At 32.5% G+C, this 26,725-nt stretch overlaps 1 protein-coding gene across 1 annotated transcript in view; it reads left to right on the top strand.

Moving 5' to 3' along the window:
• LOC106869541 (obscurin) overlaps window positions 1–26,725 on the top strand; it is a gene marked incomplete at its 3' end in the record, with an annotated part of 380,350 nt that overhangs the window by 291,722 nt on the left and 61,903 nt on the right. The window contains exons 115-133 of the mRNA XM_052970280.1: window positions 4,659–4,925; window positions 5,135–5,164; window positions 6,995–7,261; window positions 7,455–7,484; window positions 11,421–11,687; window positions 12,775–13,041; window positions 13,255–13,284; window positions 13,797–14,063; window positions 15,106–15,372; window positions 15,591–15,620; window positions 16,342–16,608; window positions 16,840–16,869; window positions 17,998–18,264; window positions 21,182–21,211; window positions 22,600–22,866; window positions 23,048–23,077; window positions 23,798–24,064; window positions 25,425–25,454; window positions 26,263–26,529. Coding sequence (XP_052826240.1) covers window positions 4,659–4,925; window positions 5,135–5,164; window positions 6,995–7,261; window positions 7,455–7,484; window positions 11,421–11,687; window positions 12,775–13,041; window positions 13,255–13,284; window positions 13,797–14,063; window positions 15,106–15,372; window positions 15,591–15,620; window positions 16,342–16,608; window positions 16,840–16,869; window positions 17,998–18,264; window positions 21,182–21,211; window positions 22,600–22,866; window positions 23,048–23,077; window positions 23,798–24,064; window positions 25,425–25,454; window positions 26,263–26,529 — 3,177 coding nt within the window. The remainder of the gene's footprint in view (window positions 1–4,658; window positions 4,926–5,134; window positions 5,165–6,994; window positions 7,262–7,454; window positions 7,485–11,420; window positions 11,688–12,774; window positions 13,042–13,254; window positions 13,285–13,796; window positions 14,064–15,105; window positions 15,373–15,590; window positions 15,621–16,341; window positions 16,609–16,839; window positions 16,870–17,997; window positions 18,265–21,181; window positions 21,212–22,599; window positions 22,867–23,047; window positions 23,078–23,797; window positions 24,065–25,424; window positions 25,455–26,262; window positions 26,530–26,725) is intronic.

Here is a 26,725-nt window from a genome sequence, read left to right as displayed (position 1 = left end):
CACACACACACACACACACACACACACACACACACACACACACACACACAGTATGTATGTGCGCGCGAGTGCGCTCGGATGTGTGCGAATTTATGTATGTGTGTCCATGTGTAAATGTATTACTATGTGTATATCACCTTACAACTTATAACACTGGGTACATAGAATGTTTACAAATTTTCGTTAGTTATACTACAACTTATCAAACAAATTTAGAAGACACTCGTTGTTTAAATATCCTTTTGCAGTGTTTTGTATCTAACATATGTGTGTGATTTGTAAATAATTGTAACCTATACAAACTTCTCTGTGCATAATTCCCTGTATGATCTTTTTATGTATTATTTCTCCTTCTTCTACTGCCCATGTGATATTTTCTAATTGTAACTTCTTTCTCCCTACAAGTAAATGCTGAATTTACAAAGAGAAAAAGAAAAATTCATAGACAGTAAAGTGAATGAAAAGAAAAAAAGTTATATATGAAGGTTCCTCGAGTGATTATGGAAAATTTCTTTGCAACAAGAGTGGCTGTGTGCAACTGGAGTGGCTGTGTGCAACAAGAGTGGCTGTGTGGTGATAAACTTGCTTCCAAATCACATGGTTCCGGGTTCAGTCCGACTGCGTGAAACCTTGGACAAGTGTCTTCTACTATAGCCTCGGGCCGACCAAAGTCTTGTGAGTGGATTTGGTAGATGGAAACTGAAAGAAGCCCGTCGTATATATATATGTATGTATATATATATATATATGTATGTATGTATGTATGTATGTATGTGTGTTTGTGTAATTGTTGGTGTGTTTACGTCCACGTAAACTAGCGGTTCGGCAAAATATACCGATAGAATAAGTACTAGGCTTACAAAGAATAAGACCTGGGTCGATTTGTTCGATTAAAGGCGGTGCTCCAGCATGGCCGTAGTCAAATGACTGAAACAAGTAAAAGAATAAAAGAATAACATATAATGGCAGTGATGTATCAGCCACATTGACTTCGAAGGTTCGCTTGTTTGTATATTAGAAATAGCTAATTCTTCGCAGAGAAAACTTTGATATTCCTATTAAGTACCTTATTAATTTTTTATAAACTTAGAGATAATTAGTAATATTATTATTTTGTGGAGTCGGAATACTTAATGGCAACTTGTAAGCTCTATTAGTTTATTACTTTGAATGAGGATCTGTATATTAATTCTAAATGTGTAAATGTATAGATACTCTCTTTTACTCTTTTACTTGTTTCAGTCATTTGACTGTGGCCATGCTGGAACATCGCCTTTTAGTCGAGCTAATCGACCCCAGGACTTATTCTTTGTAAGCCTAGTACTTATTCTATCGGTCTGTTTAGCTGAACCGCTAAGTTACGGGGACGTAAACACACCAGCATCGGTTGTCAAGCGATGTTGGGGGGACAAACACAGACACACAAACATACACACACACACACACATATATATATATATATACGACGGGCTTCTTTCAGTTTCCGTCTACCAAATCCACTCACAAGGCTTTGGTCGGCCCGAGGCTATAGTAGAAGATGATTAATATTTATTTATACCATACAAAACTGTATGTTGTAGACGCCTGCGTCCTTATTTTGTGAATCACTTGATTATGTGATCCAAAAAAGATATTTGAAGATATTAAAGATATTGGCTTTAATGACACAATTTCTTTTATTTGTGTTGATCTGGCTTCTTTTATGCTTAGATACACTTGTTAGACTGTTTTGAGCACTACACAGATCTGATTGAAATGTAAGGTGCTATACTCCAAGTAAACTCTCTATCAGAAGTATCCTGACGCATATAGTATCCCTTAAAACTCAAAAGATTAAGTGTTTAACATCTGCATAAGCAAGATGAATTCGCTACAGAATAACCCAGTAGTGGGATAATGAAAGTGAAGGCCGAGATTGATTGCATCATTTTTTAAGAAACATTAGAACAGGAATTTGGAGACCCTTCAGATACAAGCATGGGGAACTATGCTCTTGCGCATTTTGCAAGAAAAGGTTGCACTGGTTGATAACATGAATTAAGACGATATTAGAAACAATTTTGAAACGTGTTGAGATAAAAGAAATTCTATGCAACCCAAATTCACAATAACTGATGCATGTTGCAAAAAATACACATGAACGTAGAAACATTGAATTTACTAACTTATACTAATCATAGATTTAATTTGGTAGAAATATTGCTGTAGAGAATAAAATCTTCAAGGGAATACTGAAGACTGTTTTTTGTTAATTTCATAGTCTGTATATATATATATATATATTTGTAAAGTTATGTGTATACGTGTATATACGCATATATGTATGTATAAATGTGTGCACAGGTGAATGAGTATGTATGGGTGTATATCTGCATGTGTGAAGGTGCATATACTAACGGTTCGGGTGTCGCAATCACGATTGCTAGATTGTAGATTCGATTCCCGTGGCGCGCGTTGTTTTCTTGAGCAAAATGCTCCAATCCACATTGGTCCAGTCCACTCAGATGTAAATGAGTAACTCAGTGGGATTCGAAAGCTAAAATGATGCAAAACGCATTGTGACCAGCAATGTATACCAACATCCGATAATTTGGTCGATCACGGCTTCCCGTGATATGTGTGCATCTATACATGCATGTACATATGTGTATATATGTATATATTCGTATACATAGATATGCTTGTATGTGTACTTATACTGTGTGTGTATACATATATATGTGTGTGTGTGTGTGTGTGTGTGTATGCGTTATGTTTTATGTATGTATTCATATGTGTGTGTATAGTTTTACTTATGTATTCATATACATACACATATATGTTTGAGTGTGTGCAGATGTTTTTCTCTGTGTGGTCTATATGTATATACATGGGTGAAAAAGAGTACACGATTGCGTGTGTGTGTGTGTGTGTGGGGGGGTGTTGTGTATTTTTTAGTATGTTCATGCGTCTCTGCTTGTGCTTCTGTGTTGCTGTGTGCACAGTTTGGTTTTACAACAGCTCATTGAGCTAGAAAGTATTTTGAGGTATGTCTCGAAGATGTGATTATAATTAATCTCCATAAGTTTTTATGTGTGGCATTTCGACCTTTAACCCTATTTGAATCTTGCTGTTGTCCAATACTATTTCTTGGTCTAATCTTTATTATTCCAGCTGTCTTTTCCTCATTTAATTAATTTATATTACAATTTCATATGTATTTTACATATATTCTAAGCTATTTCTTCAACTACTTTACTTCCTCTTTTTGCCCTCTCGTGTTTATGCTAGCAATAAAAAACGGTCAATTCCCTAAACTTCTATTTGGTAACTTATTGATATGAAACATGTATTTATTTTTACTGACCATACCAAGTTAATTTTATCTAGTCTCTGTTTTCTATACACTGTGTATATAAAGAGAAAATTTTGTGAGTATAGTAACAGTTGAATCGTTAGCGTGACCATGATGTTCTGGTAATCAAATAAGTTAGCTTTCTTTATTTGCACTGTTTTGTGAATACACAGTTGCACTGTATAGTGCGTAACATGAGGATTCATGCAAACAATTTATTCTACACTGAAATTATTACTAAATGAAGACTGCGAAACGGTGTGATCTTAAAGATGTCAAGTGGTTACATAAATATATTCACCTCTCATACCTCCTGATTTTTATAGTCTACATACATACATGCATAACCACACGCGCGAGAGCGTACACACACACACACACACACACACACACACACATACACATTGCTGCCTGTAGGACAGTCTTCAACTTTTTCTAACCATAGGGTTTTTCAGTCCAACATATATATAGCTGTAATTGCTTCGAGATCTACTATTCTACAATACACGCGCGCGCGCACTTATATATATATATATATATATATATATATATATATATATGATTCATATTTCTTTATACTCTACAGAACTGCTTGCATAGAAATGCATAACACTGTTGAGTTTCTCATTTCCAAATGGCATGAATGTATGTCTGTTGACGTTGTATTGTTATCGAGACAACTTTATTTCTAGAACAATTGTCGTGCTGATAACGCCTATTAAGGCAGGAACACGTCCTTTAATCACTTGAAAATAATTCTTTTTTTTTTTTTTTTTTGATGACATGTCAACTTTGGCTTTAGTGAAATTCTCGATTCTCGAGATTATATCCTTCACAAATGGAGCTTGCTTCAGTTATCATTTGATAAATGTGACACACCCTCCAGAGGTGAAGATAATATTAATAAATCAAGAATTTATGTTGTATGGTATTTAATATACCATTTTTTCATGTTACATATTTGTCTGTGTTACATATATATTTTTGAATATGTGTTTGTACACGCGCACGCGCGCGCGTGCGTGCACGACAGAATACTGAAAAATAAAGTATATCCGTTTACAATTTATACCATTCTGCTTCCAAGTAACGATAAAAAAACATAGGAATTCCCAGTACAGATAATATAAAATATAAAATGTCAAGTCTATTTATTGTTTAATGTTGTTTTGAAGTGTTCTCTACTATTGTTGTGCGAGACTTGTAAGTCAAATTCAATCACATGTGACTACTTGATATTTTCGAAAATAATTGTATGTTCTGTTTGTGTCAGTTTGTTTTCTCTTGTATCCATGTTTTGTAACACTAGCTCATTTTTCCTTAGAACTAAAACCTGAATTTACAAAGAAATTAACAAACATTAAAGTCACAGAAAAGCAAAAAGTGGTATTGCAATGTGAAATATCAAAGGAAAACACCAAAGTCACATGGAAAAAGAATGGCAAAGAAATCCAGAGTGATAATCACTTAAAGATTGTTGCTGATATGAAGGTTCATCAACTGATTATAGAAAATGTTACATTGCAAGATATAGGAGAATATTCTTGTGTGGCAGGTGATGTGTCTACATCAGCCACAATTTCTGTGGAAGGTACGTTTGTTTATATATTAAAAGTAGCTAGTTCCTTACAAGGAAATATTTTAGATATCTTGTCATTTACAAACTAACTGTTACTAATCAAGTTATTTTTAGAATCTAGAGATGACATACTTCAAGGAAACATGTAAGTTGTGTTAGAATGAGAATTCCTATATTATTTACCAATCTGAAGGTGATTCATATTTATTTATACCCTGCAGAAGCGCCTGCTGTTAAAGAACCTGACACTGGTGAGTGTCTCCTTCATTAATGGTGCCAATATTTGTGTCTGGTGGTGTTATTTTATTATCCGCACGAATTCGTTTGCATTGGCTTTAATGTGATACTATTACTTTTTAGCGACGATGAATGTAATGCGTCTACATTTCTATTAAGCGAGCACTGATAAGGAGCATTGCTTTAGCCTTTGTGAAAAAGAAAAAAAGATCGAAAATTAACGTTGTTATATTTTAATACCAATATATACAATAAGCTAGATAAGTATTCATATGTGTACATTTCACCTCAAATACTTAATTTCTTGTTTACAAAGTGTTTGTGCAGTATCACAGGGTATAAAATTAGTTCAACACATAATAAACCTATACTTAATTATGCGAATATCACATGCAACATTTTGCGTCGCATTCACATTAGAATATCAAGAAATTTTGCGCTCCCGATAATATAGACTATACTAAAAAAATTTAGATGACATTTGTTGCTTGAATATTATATTGTAGTATGTTATCGCTCTTTTGTTGATGTGCTTGCCTTGCAAATCTAATTGTAGCATATATATATATATATATATATATATATATATATATATATATATATATATATACAGGGTGTCCCGAAATTAAAGCAACCGAAGTTTCGGGCTTTAATAACTATCAATAAATGTGATAGGGTATAAAAATCATACAAGATTAGTGTGTCTTCTTTTTGTTTCAGACTAAAATTCAGATTTATAAATTAGATAATGGCTATAGACCGAAATACAATCACAGCTCTTACAAGATGATCCGTCGTCATGAGCTCACGCAAGTTTATAAAGTCATGATACAGGAGAGAAGTCGTCTTATCCTATGTCAGATTGTTGAAGGCGCGCTGCCCAACCTGGTGTTCACCGAGGAAAAGAAATTTGACATCGAATAGACAGTAAACCATCAGAATGACTAACTCTGGAGTTTATCTGGCTCCATCGAGTGTTGACTCGTAAATCGACGTCAAAATCCAGTCAGTTATAGTTTGGGCGGCTGTGGTAGCCACTGGATGGTCTCTCTTCGTTTTTTGTGCCCTCGAGTATTAAGATTAACACCCAGCGATACATTAGCGACATTCTGGAAGATTAACTGCTTCCATGGGCGAATGAACACTTTCAAGGTGCACCTTGGAGCCGCCAATAGGACTTGGCACCATCCCACAACTCCAAACAGACACAACACTGGATTCAGAAAAACATTCCGTCGTTTATAGGCAAGGATGTATGGCCCTCAAGAAGCCCCGATCTCAACCCGTTGGGTTTTTCTGTTTTGTCCATTTTGTCTGTTTTGTCTGGAGCACTCATCATGCTTCATTCGATGCTCTGATGGCAAAACTGCGCCAGGAATGGGTTTCAATTCCGCAAGACCTAGTGCGTGCTGCGTGTGAAGCATTCGCACCTAGACTTAAGGTTGTAGTTCTAAACAGAGATGGTCATATCGAATAAATTTGATGATATAATAATTGTGTTTCCTTTACCATTACATTGCAACGTTCGAACCCGAAATATAACAATACTTTGTTTTGGTAAAATTGAAAAAGCTGGTTACCTTAATTTTAGGACACCCTGTATATATAATGTACTGTATAATGTATAATTTTAAAATAATAACAATGATTATAAGCTTAAAGTGTATAAGCGTTCACCGTATATCTCGCTGAATTGTATGTTGTAGCTTTAATATTTACGCGTTTCATGTGAAACTCATGTGTAACTATGCTTCAAAATCCATTGCATGTTCTTCGTATGTCATGTTGCTTTCTCTTTTCTGTCCATGTGATGTTTCGTAACTGTAGCTCGTTTTTTTTATTAGAAACAAAAGCTGAATTTACAAAGAAATTAACAAATATTAAAGTGAAAGATAATGAGAAAGTTGTCTTTGTGTGTGAAATATCAAAGGAAAACACAAAAGTTACTTGGAAAAAGAACGGCAAAGAAATTCAAGGTGATAGTCACTTGAAGATTATTGCTGATATGAAGGTCCACCAATTGATTATTGAAAATGTTACTTTGCAAGATGTGGGAGAATACACTTGTGTGGCGGGTGATGTGTCTACATCAGCCACATTATCTGTGGAAGGTATGTCCATTTGTACATTACAACTAGTTTGTACTTTGAACATTTTGTCTTGGACGTTACTAAATCACTAATCGTAAGGATAGTTTCTAGCGGTACAACCGTGATGTAGGGAAGAATTACATGTAAATTATGCTATTTTGACATTTTCTATAATATGCTGTGATAGTGATTCATATTTATTTATACCCTGCAGAAGCACCTACTGTAGAAGAGCCTGACACTGGTGAGTGTGTCATTTCTTAATGGCGCAAATGTCTGTCTGCTACGGTTGTGTTATTGTCCATACAAATTCGTTTGCTTTTGCTTTTATGTGATAATAAAATTGTTTGTGTATTATGAATGCACTGGGCTTCCATTTTTGGTGCACTTCAAAAAAGAAATACTGATTTGTTACAAATGTTAGCCTATAAGTGTAATTCGATATACAGAGTTAAGAAACAATATTGCTTTAGATTTCCATATTTAAAATATGTTAGGCAATTAAATACTACATGTCAGTCAGTAGCTATTATGTTTTCTTCAGATTACGATGAATAATATTTTCATGTATGCATTTCCGTTCATGTCTAATACTCCACTCCTGTTTACAAAATATGTTAACTGCGTGGCAGTATACTGCACAAATTCTCTTCAAAATGATATTTTATATGAAATCATCTATGTTTTAAGGCTGTGTGTGACTATACCTACATAATTTGCGATTTATAGTGTCCTGCATAGTATGAATACCGGAATGTTATACAATTTCTGATACAGGCAAAATAGACATTGATACAAATATAGATGAAAAGTTTTGTTTGAATAATGTTGGATAGTGTGTTCTATATCTAATATTCATATACTTAATTTGTAAATCTAATTGTTACATTTATAAAAACTATATGCTTGGAAATTCTTTGTATATTCTATGTATATCTTGTCTCTCTCTTTTCCTCTTTCTCTCTCTCTTTTCCTCTTTCTTTCTCTCTCTCTTTTCCTCTTTCTTTCTCTCTTTTCCTCTTTCTCTCTCTCTCTTTTCTGCTTTCTTTCTCTCTTTTCCTCTTTCTCTATCTCTTTTCCTCTTTCTCTCTCTCTTTTCCTCTTTCTCTCTCTACCTCTCTCTCTCTCTCGCTCTCTTTGTCAGTCTATCTATCGATCTCCTTTACATGGAATGTTTACTACTTATAGCCCATTTTTCCTTAAAAGTAAAGCTCGGATCTAACAAATTAACAAATATTAAAATCAAAAGAAAAGAACTATATGAATTGTCAAAGAACAATACAAAATTCACCTAGAAAGGAATAGTAGGTATTCACTTGGCAATTGTAAATGATATAAAGGTTAACCAATTGCTTATTAAAAGTGTTACTTTGGAAGATAAATGACATTACTGTTACATGGCAGGTGATGTGACTATATCAGCCACATTCTTTTCTGCTCTAGGCACAAGGCCCGAAATTTCTGGGGAGTGGGGGATTCAGTCGATTAGATCGACTTCAGTACGCAACTGGTACTTAATTTATCGACCCCGAAAGGATGAAAGGCAAAGTCGACATCAGCGGAATTTGAACTCAGAACGTAAAGACAGACGAAACACCGCTAAGCATTTCGCCCGGCGTGCTAACGTTTCTGCCAGCTCACCGCCTTCTTTATCAGCCACATCGTGAGGGTTATGCTTGCTGGCGTATTAGTAGTAGTTTGCAAGAAAATGCTTTGAATTTTTAGTTATGTACGTTCGTTACTAACGATTAAATTGTCAGCGGCGTTAATGTAATACAAACAAGAGCACTCAGAGAGCGCAAACCTCCGCCAAGGCAACACCAAGGTCCTCTCGACGATTAGCCAGAGATAATTTTTAAAATGAGAAAATCTGAAATAAACTCGACTGTTCTCACAAACGAGAATACTAAAAATGAACCCGACCGCTCTCAAAAATTAAGTAAAAGATCAGGAAAAATAATCGCAAATCCTTGTCCCATTCCAGATCAGTCCCAAAATCTAAGCAATCCGTGCTAGTCACGAGTTCAAACATCCCTGAAAGTTTCATCCGAATCCATCCAGCGATTTGTCCACAGACAAACAAACAAACAAACACGACTAAAAACAATACCTCCGCCTTCGCTAAGGTAGAGGTTTTAAAAATATTTGTAATAGATATGTAAATTAAACTGTAGTACTGCCTGCCATACAAGAACTTGACATTGTTGAATGTGTCGGTTCTCAATAGCGCCAGTGGTGCACGTCGGGTATCGTTATAAAGCTTATCCTCGCAAATTCACTTGCTCGTGTTTTCAAAGTAACTACAATGTTGATTGCTAACTATGAATATACTGCGCTTCCATTTGTGATATGTTTGTTTCGATAAGGAACTCACAATGTTTTGATTCAAATGTTAGCTTTATTTTTAATTTCAATATTTACACTAAGATAGGAAATTAAATACTACATACGATACAGAATCTCTGCTTCAGGATATTCTTTATGTAAACATCTATATATTTGTATTTCCTAAATATTAAAGCTATTCTTATATACCGTTACAACGTTGAGAGAACGATATGAGATAGCACTCAGCCGTTTAAAAGTTTCCTATGCGTATAGTATAAATAATAATAAAAATATATAATTGCTGCTTGACTATTGAGGTGTTGTGTATTGTATCTAATATTTTTATTTTCAGTTGCAAACCTAATTGTAGCATATGTAACAGCTTTATGATTTAACATCCCTTGTATTCACTTTGTATATTATGTTGCTCTCCCCCACTCTCTCTCTCTCTCACACACACACACTTCTGTGCTTAGTAAAAATAGCTGGAATTTGCTTAAAAATAAAACTTGAATTTAAAAAGACATGAAAAAATATTCAAGTAAAAGAGAAAGAAAATATCTGTTCTGCTTCACAAATTGACAAAAGAAAACATAAAAGTCGCATGAATAAAGAATGGCAATGAAATTAAAAGTAACATTCATTACCGCTATGAAGGTTTATTAAGTGATTACTGAAAGTGCTTCATTTGGAAGATATGGGTGAATATATTTGTGTGGAAGAGGTTGCGTGCACATTACCTGAATAGGATGCACCTGTTTGTATATTGGTTTCAAATTTTGGCACAGGATCAGTAATTTCGAGTGGCGGGTGTAAGTCGATTACATCGATCACCCAGGGCTCGACTGATACTTATTTTATCGATCACGAAAGGATTAAAGGCAAAGTCGACCACGATAACTGTGTATTAGAAATAGATCTTTGCTGGACAATATTTTCAACTTCTTTGCATATACATTAGTAACTGTTACAATCCATAAATATATTTTCCGGTGATATTACCATTATGAATGGAAAAAATACTTGAAGTGAAACAGTAAATTATAATAGATTGACACTTTCTATAATGTTTATGATGTAGAAGTGACTCAAATTATTTATACCTGGAAGAACCGCCTACTATAAATGAGCTTGACATTGGTATAATCCTTCTTCATGCCAACGTTTATATCTGGTGTCGTTATGCTATCTAAACAAATCCACTTCTCTTGCTGTCATTGCGGGAACAATAGAGTATGGCAATAATGAATAACTGCATCACGATTTGTGGTATTCTTTCACTGATAAGGAACGTTGTTTTAATACAAATGTTAGTCTCTGAAGTAGTAAACATACTAACAATATTATTTCAATTTCGATTTCAAAATTTGCAACGTTTGTAGCCATTATTAAGACTTATTATTCCATTGAATAACATATTATTGTAGAACAATATATTATTGTAGAACAATATATTATTGTACAAATTTTCGATCAATTCAAAGACTTCAGTTCAGTCTAGAACATACTAAATTCACTATCATATACTGTGCAGATGACTTATAAAGGGTATTCGGTATGTAAACGTAATTGTCAATAAATCGTTTTGCAATTTATAGTATCCTGCCTCAGATCAAAACTGGATAGTTTTAAATTTTACAATATAGATTATGATATAAATTTAGGAGACATTGCTTGAGAGAATTTCGTTGTTTACGGTGATGTTGTTCGAAAATCAATTTGAGTGGCAAACATAATTGTAACATATGTAGCTAATTTTATATTTAACATTATTTGTATGTTCTGCGCATGCTATGCTACCCTTTCCTTTCAATGTGACGTTTGGTAACAATAGCCCGTATTTTTTCCTTAGAAATAAAACCTGAATTTACAAAGAAATTAACAAATATTAAAGTGAAAGAAAAAGAAAAGGTTGTTTTAATATGTGAATTGTCGAAGGAAAACATTAAAGTCACATGGAAAAAGAACGGCAAAGAAATTCAAAGTGATGATCACTTGAAGATTGTTGCCGATATGAAAGTTCACCAACTGATTATTGAAAATGTTACATTGCAAGATATAGGAGAATATTCTTGTGCAACAGGTGATGTGTCTACATCAGCCACGATATTTGTGGAAGGTATGCTTGTTTGTATATTAGTAGTAGTTAGTTCATTGCAAGGAAATACTTTGAATCTCTTGTGCATTTTAATGAAAATTGTCCACAAAGTTATTTAATGAGGAACAGAAGTACTTAAGGTAAACCTTTAAGTTATGGAAAGTTTGCAATTTCTGTATGTTTAAATTTTTATTACTATTACAAACTGATTCAATTGTTATTTTTACCCTGCAAAACAGCCTGCTGTAATAGAGCCTGACACTAGTGAATGTCTCATTTCTAATGTAGCCAATATGTATGTCTGGCGTCACTACATTGTTATTCGAACAAGATTGTTTTCTTTGGCTTCAGTGTGGCAACAGATTGTTTCTCAACTATAAATGTGCAATACTTCCAATTGTGAAAAGCCACGCTACTTTGATGTAGTTATTAGCCAGTCTGGAGTAAATCAGGATATATTTCGAATAAACATTGTTGTTTTAATTCTAAATTCAATCTTTATTAAAAAGCAATTCAACATTAATTTCCTATTTCGAGCCGATATAAGGGTATTTTCAGATTACATTGAGCAATATATTTACGTGTTTATCTCAAAACTTTAGATTTCTTTACTAAATTTAACTGTTCGACAATATTTATCTCGAATAGATTAGTTATCTTTACATTGATTTAACTGTACGACAATATTTCTCCCGAATATTTTAGTTTTCTTTACATACATTTAATTCAGGGAGAATATACTGTGCAGAAGCTCTTCTGAATGATACTCTACCTGAAGAGATTGTGACAATATTTTCTAAATATTAATGTGAGCGTAGATGTGAGCATATATCACTTGGCGTCTAGGGAGAACTTACAAAGAGTTCACAGTAGAATATTTTAAAAACTTCTAATTTTATGAGTTATATTAGAAATTTAGAAGATAATTTCTCCTTCAATTACGTTGTTTAGTGCGTTTTATTCGTAGGATTGATTTATTTCACTTGCAAACCTTATCATGTCATTTGTAAATACTATTTTCTTTGGAAATCCCTTGTGTGTATTTTGTTTCTTATGTCACTCTCTTTTGTCTCGTGATGTTTGGTAAAACTTGCTTGTTTTTCTATAGAAATAAAGACTGAATTTACAAAGAAATTAACAAATATTAAAATGAAAGAGAAAGAAAAAGCTGTTTTAATATGTGAATTGTCAAAGGAAAACACAAAAGTCATTTGGAAAAAGAATGGCAAAGAAATTCAGAGTGATAATCACTTGAAGATTGTTGCCGATATGAAGGTTCACCAACTGATTATTGAAAATGTTACTTTAGAAGATATAGGAGAATATTCTTGTGCAGCAGGTGATGTGTCTACATCAGCCACAATATCAGTGGAAGGTACGCTTGTTTGTATATTAGTAGTAGTTAGTTCGTTGTAAGGAAATATTTTGAATTTCTTGTGCCTTTTTATGAACATTGTCCACAATATCATTTAATGTGGAATAGAAATGCTTAAGGTAAACCTTGTAAGTTATGAAAAATTTGCAATTTCTGAATGACTAATTTTTTTTACTATTACGTAGTGATTTAATTTTTATTTTTACCCTGCAGAACTGCCTGTTGTAATAGAGCCTGACACTGGTGAGTGTCTTATTCCTCAATGGAGCCAATATATATGTCTAGTGTCGTTACATTGCTATTCGAACGGAAATGCTTGCTTTGGCTTCAATGTGGCAACAATATTGTATCTCTACTATAAATGTAAAGTCCTTCAAACTGTGATAAGACACACTGCTTTGATGTGTTTGTTAGCCTGTCCTGAATTAATCGATGTACACATTGAATAAACATTATCATTGATTTACTTTTAAATTCAATATAAATCATAAGACAATTAATTACAGGCTTATTTCGAGCTTAAAATTCTCAGTTTAGGTGTTACGAAGTGTATTAAAAATTTAGGAGATAGTTTCTGCTTGAATTTTGTGTTTCGTGTGTTGTATCTGTAATATTAATGTATTTCAACTGTAAGCCTTGTCATATCGTTTGCAATTATCATATGCTTTGGAAATTCTTTGTACGTATTTTGGATGTTATTTTATACTGTTTTGTCTCATGTTATGTTTCGTAAAACCTGCTTGTTTTTTTCTTAGAAATAAAACCTGAATTTACAAAGAAACTAACAAATATTAAAATGAAAGAAAAAGAAAAGGCTGTTTTAATATGTGAATTGTCGAAGGAAAACACGAAAGTCACATGGAAAAAGAATGGCAAAGAAATTCAAAGTGATGATCACTTGAAGATTGTTGCTGATATGAAAGTTCACCAACTGATTATTGAAAATGTTACTTTGCAAGATATAGGAGAATATTCCTGTGCGACAGGTGATGTGTCTACATCAGCCACAATATCTGTGGAAGGTACGCTTGTTTGTATATTAGTAGAAGCTAGTTCATTGCAAAGAAATGTTTTGAATTTCTTGTGTACTTCCACAAAACATTGTAAAATTCTGCAAAATGTAGAAAAGAAATGCTAAAGGCAAATCTGTAAACTGTGGTAGATTTACAAATTCTGCACGGTTCAATAGTTTTTTTACTATTAGGAAGTGATTTAATCTTTATTTTTACTCTGCAGGGCTTCCTGCTGTTACTAGTGAGTGTTTCATATTTCAATTGGGCCAATATGTATGCCTGGTGATATTACATTATTTTTCGAACGAAATTGCTTTGGCTTCAATGTGGCAACAGTATTGTTCCTCAAATATGAATGTACAGTGCGTCTGTTTGTGATATGCCACACTGCTTTGACGCACTTGTTAGCCTATCATGAGTAAATCAGTGTACACATTGAATAAACTGCATCATTGATTTTAATTTTAACTCCAATATTTCGTATTAAGCAATTCACCATTTGGAATCAATATAAGGGTATTTTCAGATTACTTTGAACAATACATTTATGTGCTTATCTCGAAAACTTTAGATTTCTTTACATGTATTTAACCGTACGACAATATTTATCTCCAACAGATTAGTTATCTTTACATAAATTTTAGTATACGACAATATTTCTTTTGAATACTTTAGCTTTTGTTGTTGTTTTTCTTATGTTTTCAAACAAGTCTAAAAGTGTGTCAATGTATATAGAAACTCTTGTAAATGATATTCTATGTGAAAAGAATATGATAATATTTTCTGAACTTTGATTCGAGCGTAAGTATGCATATAGTCACTTAACATGTAGCTTACGATGCCTTTACTGTAGAAAATTGGTAAATTATATTAGAAATTCAAAAGATAATTTCTCATTGGATTTTGTTGTTTTGTGTGTTGTATCAGTAAATCTTATTGTATCCTTTATAAATACTGTATTCTTTGGAAATTTCTTACGTGTATTTTGTTTCTTATGTTATACTGTTTAACTCATGTTATGTTTGGAAAAAAACTTGCTTGTTTTTCGTAGAATTAAAACCTGAATTTACAAAGAAATTAACAAATATTAAGGTGAAGGAGAAAGGAAAGGCTGTCTTAATATGTGAATTGTCGAAGGAAAACATTAAAGTCATTTGGAAAAAGAATGGCAAAGAAATTCAGAGTGATAATCGCTTAAAGATTGTTGCCGATATGAAAGTTCACCAACTGATTATTGAAAATGTTACTTTAGAAGATATAGGAGAATATTCTTGTGTGGCAGGTGATGTGTCTACATCAGCCACAATATCTGTGGAAGGTACACTTGTTTGTATATTAGTAGTAGTTAGCTCGTAGCAAGGAAATATTTTGAATTTCTTATCGTGCATTTTTATGAAAATTGTCCACAATATCATTTAATGTAGAACATAAATGCTAATGGTATTCCTGTAGGTTATGCGAGATTTACAATTTCTGAATGATTGGATTATTTTTTTACAATTACGTAGTGATTTAACTTTTACTTTTACCCTGCAGAACTGCCTGCTGTAATAGAGCCTGACACTGGTGAGTGTCTTATTTCTCAATGGAGCCAATATGTATGTCTAGTGTCGTTACATTGTTATTGTCTGCAAAATTGTCTGCTTTGGCTTCAATGTGGCAACAGTATTGTTTCTCTTCTATAAGGTACAGTCCTTCGAACTGTGATAAGCCACACTGCTTTGGTGTGTTTGTTAGCCTATCTTAAATTAATCGGTGTACACATTGAATGAGCATTATCATTTATATACATTTAAATTCAATATATATCATAAGGCAATTCAACATTAATCGCCTATTTCGAGCCTGTATAAGTGTATTTTCAGATTACATTGAGCAATATTTATGTGCATATTTTTCTTTACATATATTTACTTGTGTGGCACTATACGCTAGGTAATCTTCTAAGTGATATTCTGTGTGATAAGATTATGATAATATTTCCTTAATATTAATGTGAGCGTACGTATGCATATATCACTAAACATCTAGTAACTAATAAAGTCTTGCAATCAGTTTACAGTAGAATATTTAAAACATTCTTAGTGTAAGTGTTATGAAGTATATTAGAAATTCTTGAATTTCGTTGTTTCGTGTGTTGTATCTGTGATATCAATTATTTCAACTGTAAGCCTTATCGTATCGTTTGCAATTATTATATGCTTTGGAAATTCCTTGTATGTATTTTGGTTATGTTATACTGTTTTGTCTCATGTTATGTTTTGTAAAATCTGTTTGTTTTTCTTAGAAATAAAACCTGAATTTACAAAGAAACTAACAAATATTAAACTGAAAGAAAAAGAAAAGGCTGTTTTAATATGTGAATTGTCGAAGGAAAACATTAAAGTCACATGGAAAAAGAATGGCAAAGAAATTCAAAGTGATGATCACTTGAAGGTTGTTGCCGATATGAAAGTTCACCAACTGATTATTGAAAATGTTACTTTGCAAGATATAGGAGAATATTCCTGTGCGACAGGTGATGTGTCTACATCAGCCACAATATCTGTGGAAGGTACGCTTGTTTGTATATTAGAAGTAGTTAATTCATTGCAAAGAAATATTTTGAATTGCTTGTCGTGTACTTCTACTAATCATTGTAAAAATTCTGCGAAAAGTTAGTTAATGTAGAAAAGAAATGCTTAAGGTAAATCTGTAAATTGAGGTAGATTTGCTATTTCTACATTATTCAATATTTTTTTATTATCATTTTTGATGCGATTTTATTTCTATTTCTATCCTGTAGAACAACCTGCTGTAATAGAGCCTGACACTGGTGAGTGTCTCATTTCTCAATGGAGCCAATATGTATATCTGGCGTCATTGCATTGTTACTTGAACAAAATTGTTTGCTTTGGCTTCAATGTAACAACAATATCGATTCTCAAATATAAATGTACAGTGCTTCTACATTGTTTACATTCGACGGATATTTGTCCTCATCTTGTTTGTTGTTAACACAACGTTTCGGCTGATATACCCTCCAGCCTTCTTCAGGTGACTTGGGGAAATTTCGAACCTGGGTTCTCATTCCTAAGGTATTTTTCGATGTTATCATTATTATTATTATTATTATTATTATTAATGTTCAGGTCACTGCTTGGGATCGAACTCGGAATCTTGGGGTTAGTAGCCGCGCTCTTAACCACTACGCCATATGCCCGTGGGCGTATGGCGTAGTGTTAACAACAAACAAGATGAGGACAAATATCCGTCGAATCTCTTAAGTATAGAACTGTACAATGCTTCTGTTTGTGATATGCCACACTGCTTTGTCGTTCTTGTTAGCTAATTACAAGTAAATCGGCGAGCTCATTGAATAAACATTATCATTGATATACTTTTAAATTGATTATTTATTATCAGGTAATTCAACGTTAAATACCTATTTTGAGCCAGTATAAGGGTATTTTCAGATTACATTGAACAATGTATTTATGTGCTTATCTCGAATACTTTAGTTTTCTTTAGATAGATTTAATTGTACGATAACATACTAATCAAAATCTCTTCTAAATTATATTCTATACGTAAAGATTATGATAATATTTTCTAGATAATGCGAATGTAAGTACGCAGATATCACTTAGCATCTAGTAGGATCTTTCAATGAGTCTACAGTAGAATATTTAAAAAAAATTCTCAATGCCGTTATAAATTTTAATAGGAACTTAGGAGATAATTTGTTGTTTAGAAGATAATTCCGTTGTTTAGTGTGTTGTATCAGTAATATTAATGTATTTTACATGCTGTATTTTACATGCTATATTTTACTTGTAAACCTTATTGTGTCCTTTGTAAATACTATATTCTTTGGAAATTCGTTTATGTATGTATTTTGTTATGTTATACTGTTTCGTCTCATGTTATGTTTGGTAAAAACTTGCTTGTATTTTTTCCTTAGAAATAAAACCTGAATTTACAAAGAAATTAGAAAATATTAAAGTGAAAGAAAAAGAAAAGGCTGTTTTAATATGTGAATTGTCGAAGGAAAACATTAAAGTCACATGGAAAAAGAATGGCAAAGAAATTCAAAGTGATGATCACTTGAAGATTGTTGCCGATATGAAAGTTCACCAACTGATAATTGAAAACGTTACTTTGCAAGATATAGGAGAATATTCTTGTGTGACAGGTGATGTGTCTACATCAGCCACGATATCTGTGGAAGGTACGCTTGTTTGTAATTAGAAGTAGATCTTTTTTGAGTAATGTTTTGAATTGGTTGTCACGTATCTTACTAACTGCTACTAATTATTCAGTTTGTGATCTAATGAAGAAATGTCTAATGGAAACTTATATTGTAGTACTTTCATAATATGTACATTATTAATTAATAACAAGAATAGGGGTTGTTTATATCCTGCTGAACAACAGGCTGTAATAGGGCCCGACGCCAGTGTGTATCATTATCTCATGGCAAAAATATGTGTCTGATGTCGATATATATTTATCAACAGTTATTTGATTTTACTTCCATGTTACAACAATATTGTTTGTCAACAAGGAATAGCCTAGGCTTTCATTTGTAGTAAGCTTTCATTGATAAGAAACAGAGCTTTGTCAGCCTATCGAGTAAATGCGTGTACACATTGAAGAAACATTCATATTTTTTTGCATTTGGTTTCAAAATTTTAAATGTGCTGAGTACATATCAATTTGGAGCCTTTATTAGATTTTCTTCAGACTACAATGAACAATATTTATATGTATGCACTGTAGTTCATCTTAAATTTTTCTAGTTTTGCTTACGGTTTAGATATACGGCGGTGTACGTTATAGAATCTATACTAAATTATCTTTTATATGAAAACATCCATGTATTATTATTCCATGAAATATCAAATCAATTGTGTAACTTTCTTACACCACATAGAATCCTGCATCGAAGTAGCAGTTTAGAATTTTCCGACTCAAATAGCATAGATTAGAATGCAAATTTTATATCATTGCTGTTTGAACCTCATTGTATAGTGTGGTGTAATTGGAATAGGTTTGTGTGATTGTAGACCTAATTGCGGAATGTATACTTTATATTCCGAGATCATCGTATGTTTTTTATCTCTCTTTCTCTCTCTCTCTCTCTCTCTCTCTCTCTCTCTCTCTCTCTCTCTCTCTCTCTCTCTCTCTCTCTCTCTCTCTCTCTCTCTCTCTCTCTCTCTCACTCCATGTGATATTTGGAACCTGTTGCTCTTTTTTTCTTCGAAACAAAACCTGAATTTACAAAGAAACAAATTAATATAAAAGTGAAAGAAGAGGAAAAACTTTTGTAGTGTGAACTGTCGAAGGAACGAACAAGTTTCATGGGGGAAAATGGCAAATAAACAAAATCAATCTAAAATGATAGTGACTTGAAGTTTGTGACCGATATAAAGGTTCACCAATTGATATGAAAAATGTCACTCTGCAAGATATAGGAAAATACTCTTGTGTGGCAGGAAATGTTTCCACATCAGCCTCATTGTCTGTAAAAGGCATTCTTGTTTGTATAGTGGAAATAACCCTTGAAGAGCTAGTGTCTTCTACTATAGCCTCGGGCCGACCAAAGCTTTGTGAGTGGATTTGGTAGACGGAAACTGAAAGAAGCCCGTCATGTATATGTATATATATATGTATGTGTGTGTGTGTGTGTGTTTGTGTGTCTGTGTGTCTGTGTTTGTCCCCCTCCCCCAACATCGCTTGACAACCGATGCTGATGTGTTTACGTCCCCGTAACTTAGCGGTTCGGCAAGATGAGTGATTTTTATTAATATTATGCAGAATCATGGCTGTAGGCGAGCAGGACACTGGTGTTTGTGTCATTGCTGAATGCCGAAAAATTGTATGCCTGGATTCTTTAGTTTGGTGTTGTTTCCATGTGGCAATGACAGTTTCTAAAGTAAGACTGTACTGGACTTCTATTTATTATATGTTTTCACTAACGATAAAAAAAAAAAACGATTTATCAGGCTATCAAGAATTGATGCGTAAACATTGATGAAACAAACATTTTACTTTCATTTCAATATTTAAACTATGATAGGTATTTAAATATTACTATTCAGTTTCGTGATGCTGTTAGATTTTCCTTCAGGTAACATCAAAATATATGAGTATAGGTATACTCTACATAATTTCGAAATCTTCAGTTGTTAACTTTATTGCAATATATTGTTTAAATCTCTTCTAAATCATATTCTAAATGAAGACATGGGTGTGTTGCTAAATGAAGACGTAGATGCGTTGCTATTTCCTAAATATTAAAGCTTCCTGTAACTGTGTATACCTCTTTACCATCCTGTATCGAGTTTACAGTAGAATGTTTTTAAATTCACAATTTTGTAAGATATTTGATGCTTGATTATCGTTGTATAGTGTGAGCATTAGAGATGTCTACGTGCTCGCGTAATTTGTTTCAAAATCGATTCTATATTCTTTTTCAAGTTCCACTACGTCGCCTCTCCTTCTCTCTCTCTCATTTCCTTACTGACTGACTCACTCACTCACTCACTTTCTCTCTCTTCCTCACTCTCACTCACTTTCTTTCTCTCTCTCTCTCTCTCTCTCTCTCTCTCTCTCTCTCTCTCACTCTTTTGACCACGTGATACTTGGTAATTGTTACTCATTTTCCTTTGGAAATAAAACCTGAAATTACAAAGAAATTAACAAATAATTACAAAGAAATTAGCAAATACATGTGAAAGAGAATGAAAATATTTTACTATGTATATTGTCAAAGGAAAGTATAAAAGTTGCATGGAAAAGAATGACAAAGAAATCCCGAGAGTCACTTTTAGTTTGTAGCCGATATGAAGGTTCATCCAACTGAATATTCAAACTGTTACCTTGCAATGGGAATTTTCTTGTGTGGTTGATGATGTTTCTACATCAGCGATACTTGTTTCTATATTAAAAATAGATAGTTCATTCCCAGGAAATATGTTGAATCTTTTTGTTATGCGACTTATAAACATTTACAACTCATATTTCCAGCAATATATCGATAATATGTGTAAGAAATTAATGAGGAAAAACTTGGAAGTTGTGCTAGATTGACGAATTCTATATTATACAAGTAAAAATGACTCAAATTTATTTATACCCTGCAGAAATCCCTGCTGTAGGAGAGCCTGACACTGGTGAGTGTGTCATTTCTTTAAGGCGCCAATGTGATTGTCTAGTGTCGTTATATTGTTAATCATACGAATTCGTTTGCTTTGGCCTCAATGTGGCAACAATATTTTTTGTCATTTATGAATGTATTGCATTATCATTTGTGATCGACTTTCACAAGTAGAACAATCTTTTGGCACAGTTGTTAGTCAATCAAATGTAAGTCGGTAAACTATTTGTAGAAAATGTAATTTGTTTTCGTGTTACAATTTTTAAATTAGACTAGATAAATACATATTGCATCTTTTTTGTAGCCATTACTACGCTTCTATCATATTACAATGAAGTACATGTGTATGTGTGTATTTAATTGATATCAAATATTAAATTAAGAAATGTCAACTGTACTGTTATATATTTTATAAAATATATTCTAAATGAAATTGATTATGAAAACATTTGTTTGTTAATATTTCTTAAATATTAAAGCCGTCCATATCTACGTGCTTCATACTTTATAGCATCTAGCATTGCGCTACCCGCAGCATCTTTAGAAATATCTATTATAGATAATATGAATTATAGTAGAAAATATAGAAACTAATTTCTACATTAATATCAATCTATACTGCGCTGTATCACTAATGTTCATATGCTTAAAGGCAACTAAAATTTCTTTGCACTCTATAAAACTACCTGCTGACGCCAGTGTGCATGTCAGGTGTCGCTTTAATGTTATGCATTTGAATTTCTTAGATTTGGTGTCAATGTTACACCAATATCTCTTGTCAACTTTGAAAATAATGCATTAGCATTTCGGATAAAATTTCACTGATAAGTGTATTCATTGCTTCGATACACTCGCTAGCTTTTTGATGTAACTCGACATACATAGTAAAGGATCAGTATCATTGATTTTCATTTTAAAATATTGAAAATAAGCTAGGTAATTAGATGCTTCATACCTGTTTGTAGCCAAGTATGAATGTATATATTTTGCGAATATCGAATACTTAAATTTGTGTATGAAATGTTAAGTGTACTGTGATAAAACCTATAAAATTATATTCTATATGAAAAACAGCCATATGTTGATATTTTCTAAATATTAAAGATAACCGTGACTATGTGTATATCACTTTACAAGAAATTGTATCCTACATCAAGTTAACCGTAGAATTTAAATACAAATATAGAAGATATTTATCGTTTGAATATTGTTATGTAATGTAATGTATTTCAAATATTTACTTGCTTGACTTGTAAATTCATTTGTGAAATATGTAGCTACTTTATGCTTCGCTCGAAATGCTTGAATGTTTTTTGTATATCATGTTTCTCTCTCTTTTTCTTTATTTATTTTTCTCTCACCTGACCTTGTCATGTTTTGTAACTGTCACTCGTTTTTACTTAGAAATAAAACCTGAATTTACAAAGAAATTAACAAATATTAACGTGAAAGAAAAGGAAAAAGTTGTCTTTCTGTGTGAAATATCAAAAGAAAACACAAAAGTCACTTGGAAAAAGAACGGCAAAGAAATCAAAAGCGATAGTCACTTGAAGATTGTTGCTGATATGAAGGTTCACCAACTAATTATTGAAAATGTTACTTTGGAAGATATAGGAGAATATTCTTGTGTGGCAGGTGATGTGTCTACATCAGCCACATTGTCTGTAGAAGGTATGCTTGTTTGAATATTAGAAATAAATCTTTTTTAGGAAATAATTTACATATGTGATAGTTACTAATCCGAGAGATGACTTCTGTAATTCTTGTTGAGAATGGAACATGTTAATTTGCTAGATTGATTATTTCTTATGTGTACATGTGATGGTGACTCAAATTTATTTATACCCTGCAGAAGTTCCTGTTGTGGGAGAGCCTGACACTGGTGAGTGTCATTATTATATGGCGCCAGTGTGTTTGCCTAGTGCCGTTATATTGTTAACAATGCGAAGATGTTTGCTTTGGCTTCAATGTGTCAACAATATCGTTTTTCAAATATGAATGATTTCTGATAGGATTTTATTGAGTAGAATATTTCTTTGATAAATTTGTTAACCTATCAAATGTTATACATTGAAGAAACAGTTACATTGTTTTCGTCTGATTTCAAAACCTAAATATTACAAAATCTTTGTCAAATTAAAATGAACAATAATTGCACGTGTAATTTTTACTTCATATAAAATAGTTTAGCTTAAAATTTAGCTTCAGAAATGTTAAATGAACGGTTATATATTGCATAGTGTGTATTCTAAATGTTATTATTTTATCAGAATATCCAAGTATTATTATCTCAAGCTATCAATAATTGTATATATCAACGATTTTTTGTAATTTACGAGCAGATGATATGAACTGTAATACAATTTTAGAAGAATAATGCTGGTTCAATATCGTTGTGTAGTGTTTTGTATTTTAGTGCATATGTGCTTGACTTGTTAACCTTATTTGTAATATATGTAGCTTCTTTATGCTTTGAAATCCATTCAACGTTGTTTGTATAACATGTTCATCTCTCTGCTCTGACTTTGTGTCATTTTCTTTCTCACTCTTTCTTTTTTTCCTGTCTATGTGATGTCCGGTATTGTTGATCGCTTTTCTGTAGAAATAAGACCTGAATTTACAAAGAAATTAACAAATATTAACATGAAAGAAAAAGAAAAGGCTGTTTTAATATGTGAATTGTCAAAGGAAAACATAAAAGTTACATGGAAAAAGAATGGCAAAGAAATAAAAAGTGATAATCACTTGAAGATTGTTGCTGAAATGAAGGTTCACCAACTAATTATTGAAAGTGTTACTTTGGAAGATATAGGAGAATATTCTTGTGCAACAGGTGATGTGTCTACATCAGCCACATTATCTGTGGAAGGTATGCTTGTTTGTATTATTAGAAGTAGTTGTTTGGAGGGAAATGTGTTAAACTTTTGTCATGATGTACATGAGTAGGGTTGTTAATCAGAAAGATTATTTCCAGCTATATTTCCATAAATTAAAGAATAATTAATTTTTTTGTGGGCGGTGAGGATAAAACTAGATTGACAATATGTATATTATTTATACCTCAGTAGATGATTTAAATTTCTTTGTACCCTATGAACTGCCGGCTGTAGTACAGACTGACACTGATAAATGTGTCATTTCTTTATGGTTCCAATGTGTTTGTTTCGTGAGGTATTGTAAGTGAAATTTAGTATACACATTGAAGAAAAATTAATTTTGTCGTTTGATATTAATATCTGAAATAAGCTAGTTAATTAAGTGTTGCATAAGAATTATAAAAATTACAAAATTTTCTTGGAATTAAAATATATGCATGCGTTATTTGTGATTGATATGGAATAGTTTAGTTTCTGCACGAAATGTTAAGTGTACCGTTGTATATTGTATTGAATTTATTCTGTAAGTTTATTCTGCGTGAATATTTCCAAAATAATTACATCTATCTTTAATTACGTGCACAACATATAACCTTAACATTCTCCATCGAGTAAACCGGTGAATGTTTAAGTATTTGTTCGATATATATAATATGAATTACAATACAAACTACAGAAGATAACTGTTGCTTGAATATCCTTATGAGGTGTGTTGTATAGATAATATTTATGCGTTTCACTTAGAAACCCTTTGTTCAACTTATAGCTATCTTATGTTTCTTGGTTAGTCGTATTGCACATTCCTTTTTCTTCTCTCTCTCTCTTTTGGCCGCGCAATGCCTGATTATTGTTGTTGCACTTTTTCTGTTGGAAACGGAACCCGAAAGTGCAACAAAGAAACTAACTAGTTTTAAAGTGAAAGAGAATGAGAAAGATATTTTGATATCTGATTTGTCAACGAAAAACACAAATGTCATAGAAAAAGAATAGTAAAGTAATCAGAAGTGATTATCACTTGCAGATTGCTACCTATATGAAGGGTCACTAAGTCATTATTCAATGAGTTACTTTGTAAGATCTACGAGAATATACGACAAGCGATGTGTCTACATCAGCCACATTGTACGTGTAAGGCACACTTGATTGTATATTAGAAACGGTTGCCTTTCTGGAAATATGGTGAAATTTTATTAGCATTTATTATTATAAACATTTACAAATCATAATGAAAATTTGCAGCAATGTATCACTAACGTAGCTAAGAATTCATGAGGAAAACTTTTAAGTTGTGCCAGATTAATAATTTCTATACTATACATGTGAAGGTGACTCAAATCTATTTGTATCCTGCAGAAATCCCTGTTGTAGAAGAGCCTGACACTGGTGAGTGTGTCATTTCTTCAAAACGCCAATGTGTTTGTTTCGTATCGTTATACTGTTAAGCACACGAACTCGTTTGCTTTGGCCTCAATGTGGCAACATTATTTTTTGTCAACAATGTCAGCTATGAATGTATTGCGTTAACAATTATGATAGATTTTTCACTGATAAGAACATTACTTTGATACACTTGTTAGCCTATCAAATGTATTTCCGTATAAACATTCAAGAATATTAACATTTTTTTGATTTATTTTACAGTATTAACAATAAGCTATTTTATTAAATATTATCCGTCCTTTTTTATAGCCATTACTAGGCTTTCATTGGGTCACGTCTCAGAACATGGCTATGTTGACTGTACGGCTAGTTATTGTACAGAATTTACTCCAAATCATATTCTATATGGAAGCCTCTGTTTATTACTATTTCCTAAATATTAACGCTAACTACAACTGTATGTAAGTTGATGATTTACAGCTCATAGCATTCAACCCATCGAGTTAACAGTAAAATGTTTAAAAGCTTTTAATATAAATAATGTGAATTATAATACAGAATATAGAAAACTACCGCTTGAATATCGATGTGTTATGTATTATATGCTAATATCCATGTTTAATCTGTAAACTTAATTGTACAATATGCAACTATTTTCTGCTTTATATGTTTATTTATATATTTTATTGCGCTCTCCCTTGTACTCTTTTTTCTTCTTTTCTCTCTTCCCTACTCTCTCTCTCTCTCTCTCTCTCTCTCTCTCTCTCTCTCTCTTGTGATGTTTAGTAATTGCTACTCGTTTTTCCCTTAGAATTAAAACCCGAATTTACAAAGAAACTAACAAATATTAAAGTGAAAGAAAAAGAAAAGGCTGTTTTAATATGTGAATTGTCAAAGGAAAACACAAAAGTCACATGGAAAAAGAATGGCAAAGAAATCAAAAGTGATAATCACTTGAAGATTGTTGCCGATATGAAGGTTCATCAATTGATTATAGAAAATGTCACTTTGGAAGATATAGGAGAATATTCTTGTGTGGCAGGTGATGTGTCTACATCAGCCACATTGTCTGTAGAAGGTACGCTTGTTTATTTATTAGAAGCAATCAGTTTATTGCAAAGAAATGTTTTGAATTTTTTTCGTGTATGTATCTGCTTCTAATTAGAGATCAAATTTCCAGCCAAAATTTCATAAGTTAGAGACTATTTGAAGGAGTGAAATTTGTTACACTTTTGTATCATTTATGCTGTAGAGATGGTTCAGATTTATTTATG

This window comes from Octopus bimaculoides, chromosome 1 (assembly GCF_001194135.2).
Source record: "Octopus bimaculoides isolate UCB-OBI-ISO-001 chromosome 1, ASM119413v2, whole genome shotgun sequence".
In the NCBI taxonomy this organism is placed as follows: domain Eukaryota; kingdom Metazoa; phylum Mollusca; class Cephalopoda; order Octopoda; family Octopodidae; genus Octopus; species Octopus bimaculoides.
The sequence above is the reverse complement of the archived record's forward strand: the minus strand, read 5'-3'. Positions and strand labels throughout refer to the sequence as shown.